Source organism: Camellia sinensis, chromosome 15, assembly GCF_055761805.1.
Source record: "Camellia sinensis isolate YWXY chromosome 15, ASM5576180v1, whole genome shotgun sequence".
Classification (NCBI taxonomy): domain Eukaryota; kingdom Viridiplantae; phylum Streptophyta; class Magnoliopsida; order Ericales; family Theaceae; genus Camellia; species Camellia sinensis.
Window position 1 is genome coordinate 40,406,735 of NC_138975.1, and position 11,748 is coordinate 40,418,482.

At 30.9% G+C, this 11,748-nt stretch overlaps 1 protein-coding gene across 2 annotated transcripts; it reads left to right on the forward strand.

Annotated features, from left to right (window-relative positions):
* Nucleotides 1–2,833: 2,833 nt before the first annotated feature.
* Nucleotides 2,834–11,461, forward strand: LOC114284661 (large ribosomal subunit protein uL30z). 2 transcript variants are annotated; one of them, XM_028227601.2, is made up of 7 exons: nucleotides 2,861–3,117; nucleotides 7,298–7,338; nucleotides 7,424–7,617; nucleotides 8,788–8,885; nucleotides 8,975–9,112; nucleotides 10,778–10,880; nucleotides 10,991–11,461. In XM_028227601.2, exons 3-7 carry the CDS (start codon nucleotides 7,435–7,437, stop codon nucleotides 11,204–11,206), a joined length of 738 nt encoding a protein of 245 aa, XP_028083402.2. In that variant the 5' UTR covers nucleotides 2,861–3,117; nucleotides 7,298–7,338; nucleotides 7,424–7,434; the 3' UTR covers nucleotides 11,207–11,461. The 2 variants fall into 2 exon arrangements, with proteins under 2 accessions (XP_028083401.2, XP_028083402.2); XM_028227600.2 differs by lacking the exon at nucleotides 7,298–7,338 and having other exon boundaries at nucleotides 2,834–3,117.
* Nucleotides 11,462–11,748: the final 287 nt, after the last annotated feature.

An 11,748-nucleotide genomic window follows, 5' to 3' on the forward strand; every position in this document is an offset into this window, starting at 1 on the left:
ATAACCCTATGGTGGAAGAAACTAGAAAAATAGCCTACTAATATGGAAAGTTATTTTGGTAAAATAAAATAAAACACTTTCTTTTATTTTCTTTTATCTTATTTACCCTATCCAAATAAGATGGGTAAAAAATCACATTATCTTATTTTTTATTCATTCAAACATAATGGTGAAAAACTATATTCATTTCTTTTATTTTCTCACCAAAGTACAAAATTACAATTATCTCTTTTCCTTTTTCACCTCACAATGCAACCAATCCAACTGGAGTGTTAATGATGAAGTAAAATTGTAAATCTCAAGAATTTTTATTTGAGATAGGTTTCGCTCTAGTCCATAAAATGGACTAGACCATATTGTTGGGCTCATTAAGCTTATTACGGGTTTTGTTTTGATAATTCGAACCGTACAATGTGTAGAGCTCGTCGAGTATTTCTTTCTAAAAAAAAAATCACGTTAATTAGATATCGATAACCTGTTGATCGGAATACATTTTTGTTAATAATTTATTTTTAAAACCATATGTGCTATTGAAAAAAATGTGTTCGATCAAGGGATTATCAATATTCGATTAACGTAATTTTTTACAGGAATGAAATACTCGAAGAGCCCTACATATTGACAGTTTGAATCATTGAAACGGGACCTGTGATGCACTCCACGAATCCAACAGTACAATCCAGTTTGAAGAGAAGCCGATCCCTTTGTATTTTTAAGAAATTTTTAGGGATGTATTTGTAATTTTTCTTAAATAAAGCCTTCGTTTGGCATAAGCTAAAATGAGGTGTTTTGGCCAAAACAGCCACAAAAAGATAAAATAGATTTTTTAGATCAGTAAGACAAAATGTCACATCTAAATTATAATCATTTCATTTATTTTTTTTAAAAAAATCCAAAAAACTAAAAAATATATTCCAATCAAATTTTTTTAACCTTAGGCTAAAAAATTAAAAAGCTAAAAAATCATGGCCATTTCCCTAAATAAGCCAAATTATCAATTCAATTTCCAAACTAAGCTTAGTCTTGAAAGAATTCCCAAAATAGGCTAAAACGTGGTTCACAACCACGCTTTCAACGTTTGTCCCGTGAAAATGGCGAAATCGTAAAAGCGTGGTTACAAACCACGCTTTTAATTAAAAAAACGTTGTTCTTAATCACGCTATTAAATAAATAAATAAATTTTAAAAACGTGATTTCTAACCACGCTTAAAAAAAAAAAAAAAAAAACCCGTAATTTCTAACCATGCTTTTAAACAAAATTGTGTTATAAAGAAAGCGTGGTTAGAAACCACGCTTTCAACACTCACAACCCACGCACTCACTCACAGCCACACCACACGCTCTCTCTCCCTCTCTAACACATCACTCACACACAACTCACATCAAAATAAATATAAATAAATTTAAAAAATTAAATAAATATAAATAAATAAATCATATTTAAAAATAAATAAATTTTAAGAATTAAACCCTAAATCTTAAAATAAAATAAAATAAAAAATTTATCCCTAAACAGTAAAGTAACGTTTGATAACATTTACGTTTTTAGTTTATGTTTACAAAAATAATTAAAAAAAATTTAATTGAAAAACAATTGAATTGAAAAAAATAATAATATTTGAAAAAAAATATATTTCAAATAATTTTTTTTCAATTATTTGAAATATATTTTTTTTCAAATATTATTTTTTGTTCAAATAATTTTTTTTTTCAATTATTTTTTTAATTAATTTTTTTTTCAATTTAATTTTTTTCAAATATATTTTTTTTTCAAATATTTTTTTTTCAATTAAAATTTGGCCTAATTTTCAAATAATAATTTTTTTTTTCAAATAATTTAATTGGAAAAAAATATATTTCAAATAATTGAAAAAAAAATTATTTGAAAAAAAAATTATTTGAAATATATTTTTTTTCAAATATTATTTTTTTCCAATTAAATTTTTTTCAATTATTTTTTTTAATTAATTTTTTTTTTCAATTATAATATGTGTGATCTCATTGTCATAAATAATAAATATAAATATAAATGTTTTAAGCTTGAAAAAAAAATTATTTGAAATATATTTTTTTTCAAATAGTATTTTTTTCCAATTAAATTTTTTTCAATTATTTTTTTTAATTAGTTTTTTTTCAATTATAATATGTGTGATATTATTGTCATAAATAATAAATATAAATATAAATATTTTAAGTTTGAATAAACATATTTTTTAGTTTATGTTTTTAAATTTTTTAAAATATTTTGTTCAAACTAAACGCATTTGTAATTTATGTTTTTCTAAAAATAAACAAAAATCAGTTTATAAAATTTTTGTAAACATAAACTAAAAACGTAAACGTTATCAAACGTTACTTTACTGTTTAGGGATAAAATTTATTTTTTTTATTTTAAGATTTAAGGTTTAATTCTTAAAATTTATTTATTTTTAAACATTATTTGTTTATTTATATTTATTTAATTCTTAAAATTTATTTATATTTATTTTGATGTGAGTTGTGTGTGAGTGTGAGTTGTGTGTGAGTGATGGGAGAGAGAGTGTGTGGTGTGGCTGTGAGTGAGTGCGTGGGTTGTGAGTGTTGAAAGCGTGTTTTCTAACCACGTTTTTTTTACAATACAGTTTTGTTTAAAAGTGTGGTTAAAAATCACGTTTTTTTTTTAAAAAAAATTCTTTAAAAACGTAGTTAGAAATCACATTTTTTTTAAAAAAAAAATTATTTAAAAGTGTGATTAAGAACAATACTTTCTTAATTAAAAGCGTGATTTGTAACCACGCTTTTATGTTTTCGCCATGTTCACAGAACAAATATTGAAAGCGTGGTTGTGAATGACGTTTTAGTTTATTTTGAAAATTCTTTTAAAACTAAGCTTAATTTAGGGATTGAATTGATAATTTAGCTTACTTAGGGAATGGCCCAAGAATCAATCCGCGAATCCAAAAACGAGTTGGGCTTGGGCAGGCTAGGGTTTTAGGGTCTTTCCTCATCCCTTCTCCGCTGGCTACAATTGGAGAGTGATTGAAGGCTCTCCAAACTCTACACTGAAGTCTCTCCCGCGAAATCGATCTTCTCCTTCGGCGTCGTCTGCAACTCCCTCCATCTGACCTCTTCCTCAAGGTATGGATCCTTCTATCTCTGCGAAAGCCCCTTCCCAAACCCATCTTCGAACCTCCATCCATGCTTGTTCGTCTATTATCTGCATGTTATTTTCTTTGTTTTTCACATGTATGTATCTGAGATTGGCAGTCTTGTATGCTGCTGTTGCTTAGATTCATGTATGTGAAAATATCGCTGATTTTAATTGGTTGAAATCTTTTTTTTTTTTCTACATTCAATTATCTTAAGACGCCAATTTGATGGGTTTTGGGAAAGATCAAATTGGGTTTGTTTTCCTTTTATCTAGTTCTTTGATTTGCAGGTTATGTTTACGTGTTTTGATTGGGTTTTGAGTAAAATTTCTGTGATATTTTGAGGTGGTGTTACCCTAGTTCCTTCAATATAGATGATGTTTAGTTTGGTGGGGAGTGTGTAATAGATAGTTCGACAATTGTTATGTCTAGTTGAAGAGGCTGTCCTAATTGGTGTGTTTTACTTTCAATGATCAATGTTAGTTTTTGATGTGTCCTTGATAACCATGGAGAATATAGCCAGTCCTATGCAAATCTCAGCATAGTTTTTTGGCCTCCAAATCAGAGAGAGCAATGCCCTAGTAGGGAAGGTTGGACAACACATTGAACTAGGGGTGAGCACCGGATGTACCGATCCACCAAAACCGACCGAACCGAACCGATCCGCCGCATTTTGGACGGATGCGTGATGACGAGCGGATGGTTGCGGATTGATTTTCTCCAATCTGCCAATCTGGCGGACGGATGGCGGATTTGAGATTCCTTTGGCCACAACCGAACCGCCAAACCGCGAGCACCCCTAGTAATTTATAAGATTTTGTGTTTTTAGTTTATTTAAATATTTTGTTTGTGTTTTCAATTAAAAAAGAGTTTAAATATTCTGTTGAAAAAAAGTTTACTTGAATATCTTTTTTGAATTGAAAAAAATAAATGTGTTATTTATCTATATTTTTTAGTTTTTAAATCTATCTCTAAAAATAATAAATAGAAAATATGATATATGCTGGTTGGTTTTTGTTTTCAAAAACAGATATAGATGTAACAATACAGAGACATACAATCTCTACTACTGCTATGTTTATGGTTTTGGTGGTTTGAATTGTTTTTATATTTTAAGAACCACAGATTGTAATACTTTATGTGGATGAGACATGCGGTGATTATGATATTCTAAAGTTTCAAACTTTCTTACTGTGGATGAAGCATGCAATGATTGTAATATTTTTTTAAATCATTGATTGTAATACTTCTTCTTCTTTTTTTTTCTTTTTTTTTTTGAGGAAGTGCAAAAGTTGAATTATATTGAAAATTTATAAAATTTTAAACCGCCAAACCGATTCGCATCCATCCACCAATCCGCTCAATCCACATCCGCCGGATTGGCGGACGGATGCGGATTGATTTTCTCCAATCCGCCAATCTAGCGGACGGATGGCGAATTGAAGGTTCTGTGGCCGCAACCGACCCGCACAGCCAGCACACAAATGTGCAGCCCCAATATAGTTTAAGCATTGACCTGTTCTTGATATTCTTGATAATCACTTCAGCATTCGACTCAATAATTACTTGTCAAAAATTCCATTCGAGGACAGAATGAAAATTGCAATCCTTGATGACTGGAATAGCAAATATGGAGATCATTAAAATGCAGGGAAACAATATGGACAATGCTTCACTCTCCCTCCCTCTATATCTACAAAATAGGTTTCTCTCTATAAAAATTGTATGCTCCATTTAATTTTTTTTTTTCCCCCCATGCGTAATAAGATCTCTTTCAACATAGATAGCTAAATATATGAGGAACAAATTACAGAGAGACACAATAGCTAATCAATTGCTAAAATAAAATTTGTTTAAAAAAAATTACACTCTTTCTCCAAAATTATAGCAAGGCATGAAGAGAGATTTATTGTTATTCATAATTTGCATAAAAAGAAATGTCAAACAGGTAAAGGAAGAAACCAAAAATAGAAAGAAATTAAGGGAACAAAAGGAAATTTTTGGAATTCAGAAGATCAAACATAACTATTTATAGATTTTTTTAAATTGAGAGTCAAATCGGATTCCAAGCATATCTTGGAAGCAGCCTAGAGAGAGAGAGAGAGATAGATGAAAAGGGTACCAGCAATTCCAGCTGCATTAGTGAAAGCCGAGTAAGTGGAGAGCAGCACAGTTGGGAGTCATTGATCTCTATCTGTTCAAACTTCATTCATCACCCAAACAAATCTCTCTTCTCTGCTCTCTCTCTCAATTTTGAATATGGAACATTGCTGTTAGGCTTTGAGATATATATATATATATATATATAATTTATTATAATAGAATGGAACAAATTAATGGTGTAAAGCCAAAAGATAATAATTAATGGTATAGATTTCTTTTTAGCTTAGCTAGTCCATTGGAGTTTTTCATGGAGTTGTTACATGGCCAACATTTTAACAAGAGTCCCATTTTTATTTTTGTGTATACTTTAGCATATTTATTTTTTAACTTAGTACATAGATGGTCTTATGAAGTTTGAGGTCTCAATTTTTAATGTACAAGCTTGATATTTATTTCAGCCTTTGCTTGTGGAAGCAAAGGCTGGAAAGGGTTCAGCAACACTCTCAATGGTGTAAGTTTGGGTTGATATTTACATGTTTGTTTTATGGGTTCTTAGATACACAGGAATCTGTATGATTGGTGTTATGACTTCAAGTTGATATTTTGATGAATGGATTGGACGGTGTGATGGGATTTTGATGACCTTTGCCCAGATTTTAAATATTTTGATTAGAGCTTGTGAATAATCTACAGTGGATGATTGGAAGGTTAAACACTAGTTTTATGCTCCTGAATACATTTTCATTTTACTTGCTTATGTTTGAGATTTTAAGAGACATTGAATTAGCAGTCATTCATCATGAATTTTGGTGAATTGTGGCTAGCTTTAAGGTATATGGTCAACTAAATTGTGTCACGGGATAATACTTGCAGACTAGTTTGAATAGCTGAAAAACATGCTTCTCTTTTCTGAATTGTCATAAATTGCTAAAATCTTTCATGAAAGCTCACTCTGGTTTAATTTTTAATTTTTAATTTTTATCTCTTGAATTTTCTACACTTCCTGTGTTGATGTTTGGTTGCTGCATTTATGAAGTGACACTAATCCATGAAGTATGTTATTCATTTAGTTCTGTTGTTTTTCCCCTTGTGAATTGGTACTGCTCTTGTTAAATATCATTAGAGAGTTGGTTGCAACTGTCATTGAAACCCTTAAAGTTATTATGAAGGCATATATAATATTGCATAATAATAATATGATTGTTGAGGATGAGCGAAATGAACAAAATATAGACTGTAATTATGATGCAATCGATGAAAGTCTCCCTTCAGCAGTGTCGCATGAGTGCACACCCAAACTTTATGAATTCATTCAAAATCATCATCGTATCAGAGATAGACAAACTTATTCTAAACTCCAAGCCGACCTAGTTGAGCATTTGTGGCATCAACATGGAGATTTGTAACAACTTGAATTAGAAATAGTTTATTTATTTTGAAATTTATTCTTAACTTTGCTATTTATGTTTTTTTTTTTTTTTTCTTATTTTATTCATTGACCTTTGTAAGGTTTTTGATTAGTTAATTTGTGTTCTTTCGGTTCTTAATTTGATAAATTACAATGATTGAAGAACTTCCTTTGTATTGTTATTTTTTAAAAAATTCTTTATTGTTTTCTTTTATTTTTCCCCTCCCTTCCCCTTCTAGATGGTTCCACAAAATTCATATGTTATTATACATTTTATAAAAAAAAATTAAATATTAGTTAAAAATTAATTTTTATAATATTTTTAAAAATATTATCGCAAATGTCACATTGACAACCATATTAGCATTTGGTGCGTATGTGGCATTTTATGAAAAATACAGTATATATATAGCATTTTTTATTTTGAAAATTGGTTAAGTTAGTTTGAATGACTAGTTAAAATAAAGAGTATGGTTGAAACACACAATAGCTAAACTAATTAGGTAAAATAAAAAGTGTACTTTTTTTATACTTTAGCTAGTGAAAAATAAAGAGTGTGGTTGGAGTTGCTCTAACAACAGCTATCGTCTTGCTCGTCATCGAGATTTAGGGCTTAGCAATCATCGTCTCTCTCATATCTATGTTCATTGAAATCTAGGGTTTGTATCGAAGGATTGACGTTTGTTCTGTAGAGAAAAGGTACGTATATATGTATAAATATATAGATCTATTTTGTTGTTGATTGCTGTGTTTTTTATTGTGTGATGTGTGGTTGTGAATGAAGAGTAAAGAAACATGGCTGATGAGGAACCGAAGCAGCTGAATTATATACCGGAAGTGATATTGAAGAAGAGGAAAAACAATGAAGATTGGGCTATTCGAAGGAAGCAACAGTTGGAGCAGAGGATTAAGAAAAGCAAGGGTGATAATTTCGTTATCAAGAAGCCTGAGCAATTCATTAGGGAGTTCCGAGACAAAGTAATCACTTCAATTTTGCTTCTTTGTAGTAGTTTGTTTTTATTATAGTATCTATGAATTTCGATGATTGTATGAGTTTATTGATTGATTGATTTCTTTAATTGCTTGAATTATCATTGTTTGTGTTTGAAAATGTGAAAATTTTGGATGGTGGAGATTGATTTGGTCTAGCACATAGCATGTTGAACTTTGATTATCAATTTTAATGGGATTTCAAGGCATTAGGTGTAGGTGTTCTGGTGTTAAATTTGTCAAATTCGATTTATTTTTTCTTTTTTATTTTTATTTTATTTTAATTTCTAGGAAGATATACATAGGTACATCATTAAAAAACCCTCTCTTTTTTTTCTTCATTTTTTTTATTGAGTTTTGTGCCCTCGGAGTAGGATGTAATGAACTATCTATTAACTCTGAGGGTTGTCCTAAGTGGTTGGTGGGTGTGTTGCTTTCCACACAATTACTCAGGGTTCAATTCTTGGAGCGAGGATGTGAGAAAGTAATTCCTTGTGAATTCCTTAGTCCCAGCATGAAGCCTTTGACCGGACCAAGGAGAGGATTAGTCAAGGTTCACGTAAGTTGGCCCAGACACCCTTGACCACTGAACCAAAAATAAAAAATAAAATGAACTGTCTATGTAATACATTGAGCTTGATGTAGGTATTGTGTGAAAGGTTGGCATCTACTAGACGTAGAGGAACAAATTATAAGTATTCTCTTATACGTATTGTGAACATATTGTGTGATCCATACATACTTATATGTCCTGTTCTAAATAACACATCTAATAACTTCTTTTGTTTATATTATTGATCATACCATCCAAGTTTATAGGCATTACATAGGGTCTTTTTCACAATTAACAATTGATTATGAAGAGTGATAGTTGAACTTCTAAAACTGTTCAAGTGGCATGTTGAGAAGATTGTAGGCTGTACTTATTTACAAATTTGTTAATTCATAACTCACTTTGTAGATTATTTTTACAAGAAATACGTATTCCGTAATAAGATGGTGCTTCATTTTATGATGCACACACCTTTTCTATTTCTTAAGGCGCCTGTCTTGTTAAACGAAGGTCAATTGGAAATCTGATACCAAGTGTGTTTTTTTCTACATCGCTAGTCTTTTTATGTTCCAATTCAGCCCCTGATAAAACCATATCTCACCCAGGAATTGGACCTCATCCAAATGAAGCATAGGACAAAGCGGCAAAGACGAGCACTTGTAACACCAGAATCCAAGTTGCTTTTCATCATCCGCATACGGGGGTAAATTTATTGTTGTAATGGTTGCAATATTTTCCCGAGTTTTCTGCTATTTGTTACTTTTAATTCTGATATCCACTAATTCTTTTCAGGAAAAATGACATGCATCCCAAGACTAGGAAGGTTTTATACTCTCTAAGATTGAGGAAGATATTCAATGGTGTCTTTGTGAAGGCAAATGAAAGGATTATGGAAATTTTGCAAATGGTGGAGCCTTTCATTACATATGGGTATGACAAACAAATCTTTATTGCTATTATTTGCTACAATAACATGTGATAAGGGATTGCTCTCATGCTTATTTATGTTTTGCTCGTGAATTAATCATCCTATAAATCTACCTGTGGAGATAATGGAATGATTCATATTGGTTGTTTCTACGACTTTTATCTTTTTTGTATCCACTATTTGCTTGTATTGCATATCCTTGCTTGTGATATGATAGAATATATAGTTCTGCTTAGTATAAGGCTTCCCCCAATCTTGATATACACCCTTGATTGGTTCTCGAACAAACTGAATGAACAACTTTCTTGGGTAGAGCATCAGATGCTTTTCCCAGCGTGATGATGCAAGGTTGTTCAAAATTAATAAATTTCAATGAAGTCATTATACTAGGTTTGAATTCATGGTTCTTCTTGAGGCTTACATGGGTGCCTTTATGCTCTTTGTGCTACGCTACCCCCTTTGGATTACCTAATTTATTTTTATCTTCTCTTTTCTTTTTTGTGTAATGAGCAAAGGCAATCTGATTTTTCATCTAAAACTCAGCTTGATTTAACTTGGTTTGAATTGAAGCCAAGACCTTATCTTCATGTGTGCGCACTTGCAACCATGCTGTTGGGTGTGTAGTAGATTTCGTCAAGTTGGAACCTGTTCATGAGCATATGCTATAAATTTAATGAAATAACTACTAAACAGGTAAAACTAGATAAGTAGATATGCTTCATGGAAAATTGATGCAACATTTGAGGACTCCTATCTCAAAATTCTTCTTCTCTAGCTTCTTCAATTGGAAAAAAAAATATTTAAAATTTTTTTGTGAAATCTATTGCCGTAATGTATGGAAATATGTAACAATTTTATTGCTTTCTTAACATTTTAAATATTTTAATTTTTAGGTATATAATTTGTTGAAGTGATGTGTTTCTACTTCCTACAACAGTTCACAAGCTTGGTCAGTTTGATCGCTGTCTAGTCTTAAGCTGACTACTGTTTCTGCTCATGAGTGTATTCAACATGGGTTGATTGTTTGGGCATGTTAACAAGCTTGAATGAGCTATGAATGGTCCATGTGCAGAGCGCTTCTATTCATCATGCTTATAAACTAATTTCATTTTTTTTTTCCGATTTCATTCTCTTATCCTGATATTATAACAAAGGAAATAAAAATAAATAAAAAATTAAAGTTTTCTTTTTGTTCCTTGCGTCTATATTTCAATTGAGTAAATACTGCTACCAGGAAAAGTAGAAAAGCATTGATGTTCATCTACAATGCAGAAGTCGTAATGTTATTGATGACACAAGTCTTATTTTCTTGAATGATTTGATATTAGATGAATGGTGTTAGGCAACAATTAGTTCTGTACCAAACCTATTGCTATCATTGATTCCCCTATTGGTTTAACAGATTTATAGTTATGGAATCAACTTATAAGAAAATAATAATAAGCAGCAAAATAAAATAAAATATAAAATATTTATAGCTGGGAGGAAACCCCCTAAAAAGTTGTTATTTGAATGCCGTCATCTCTAGACCTTGCATTAATGCATTCAACTCAGAAAAAATTAGCTAGCTGAGTGTTAGTTACTGCAAGCATCTTTGTGTTTTCATATTTTCCCCATTAAATGATGCCAGGGTTTTTAAGAAGAATTTTTATTTTTTATTTTTGAAGATGCCCCAATCTGAAGAGTGTGAAGGATCTGATTTACAAGAAAGGCCTGGCTCAAATTAGCAAGCAGAGAGTTCCTTTGACAGACAATAACATCATTGAGCAGGTAATCAAAATATGTCACTAAATTGTGTTGTATGGTTTGCTTGTCTCACTTGTTGGCAAGTTGTCTGATGTTCTAATATTAGCATTATTATTATTTTCATTGCTTGGCAGGAACTGGGGAAGCATGGTATTCTGTGCATAGAAGATATTGTAAATGAGATTGCAACTGTTGGTCCACATTTTAAAGAGGTTACTAGTTTTCTATGCCCTTTTACTCTCAACAGGCCTGAAAAGGCATTGCAGGGGAAGAAAAAGCTTTACGAGAATGGAGGAGACTCTGGAGATCGCAAAGACAACATCAATGAACTAATCAGTAAAATGAACTAGCATTTAAGCAAATCGGACCTACTTAAGTGATCAAATTATGTTGACTGTAGTTCATGTATTTGAGATTGAACCTCAAATGGGTACTAGCATTAAATTCCTATTTTTTCTTTTTCGTATTCTTTTTGATATCATCTGACAGTTGTGGATGTCTTGGAATAGTGTAACCATTGTAGTGCCTTATCTGAGGGACTTTATGGATCTTGGTGAATTGATTATCTGTGGGTGTTTTAAGATAGCTTAGCATTGGATTTCTTACTCTCTTTTTCTTTTTCTTTTTCTTTTTTTAATTATTTTTTACATATATAAGTAGAATGGAGATAAATTTAGGTCTTGTTTATTAATTATACATTTTAGTCAAAAAGTCATCATAAGTTGTCACATCATTCTTTATTTTTTTTAAATTTTTTTTTTATTTTTATAAAAAGCTAAAAGGTTACTAAAATATCTTATTTCCAATCAAGGTCTTAGAGTAAGAGTAGCAAATTCACATCAATTAGAGGTTGGGGTAGGCGCGGGTCGGTAGCAGCTACGGAACCTTCAAT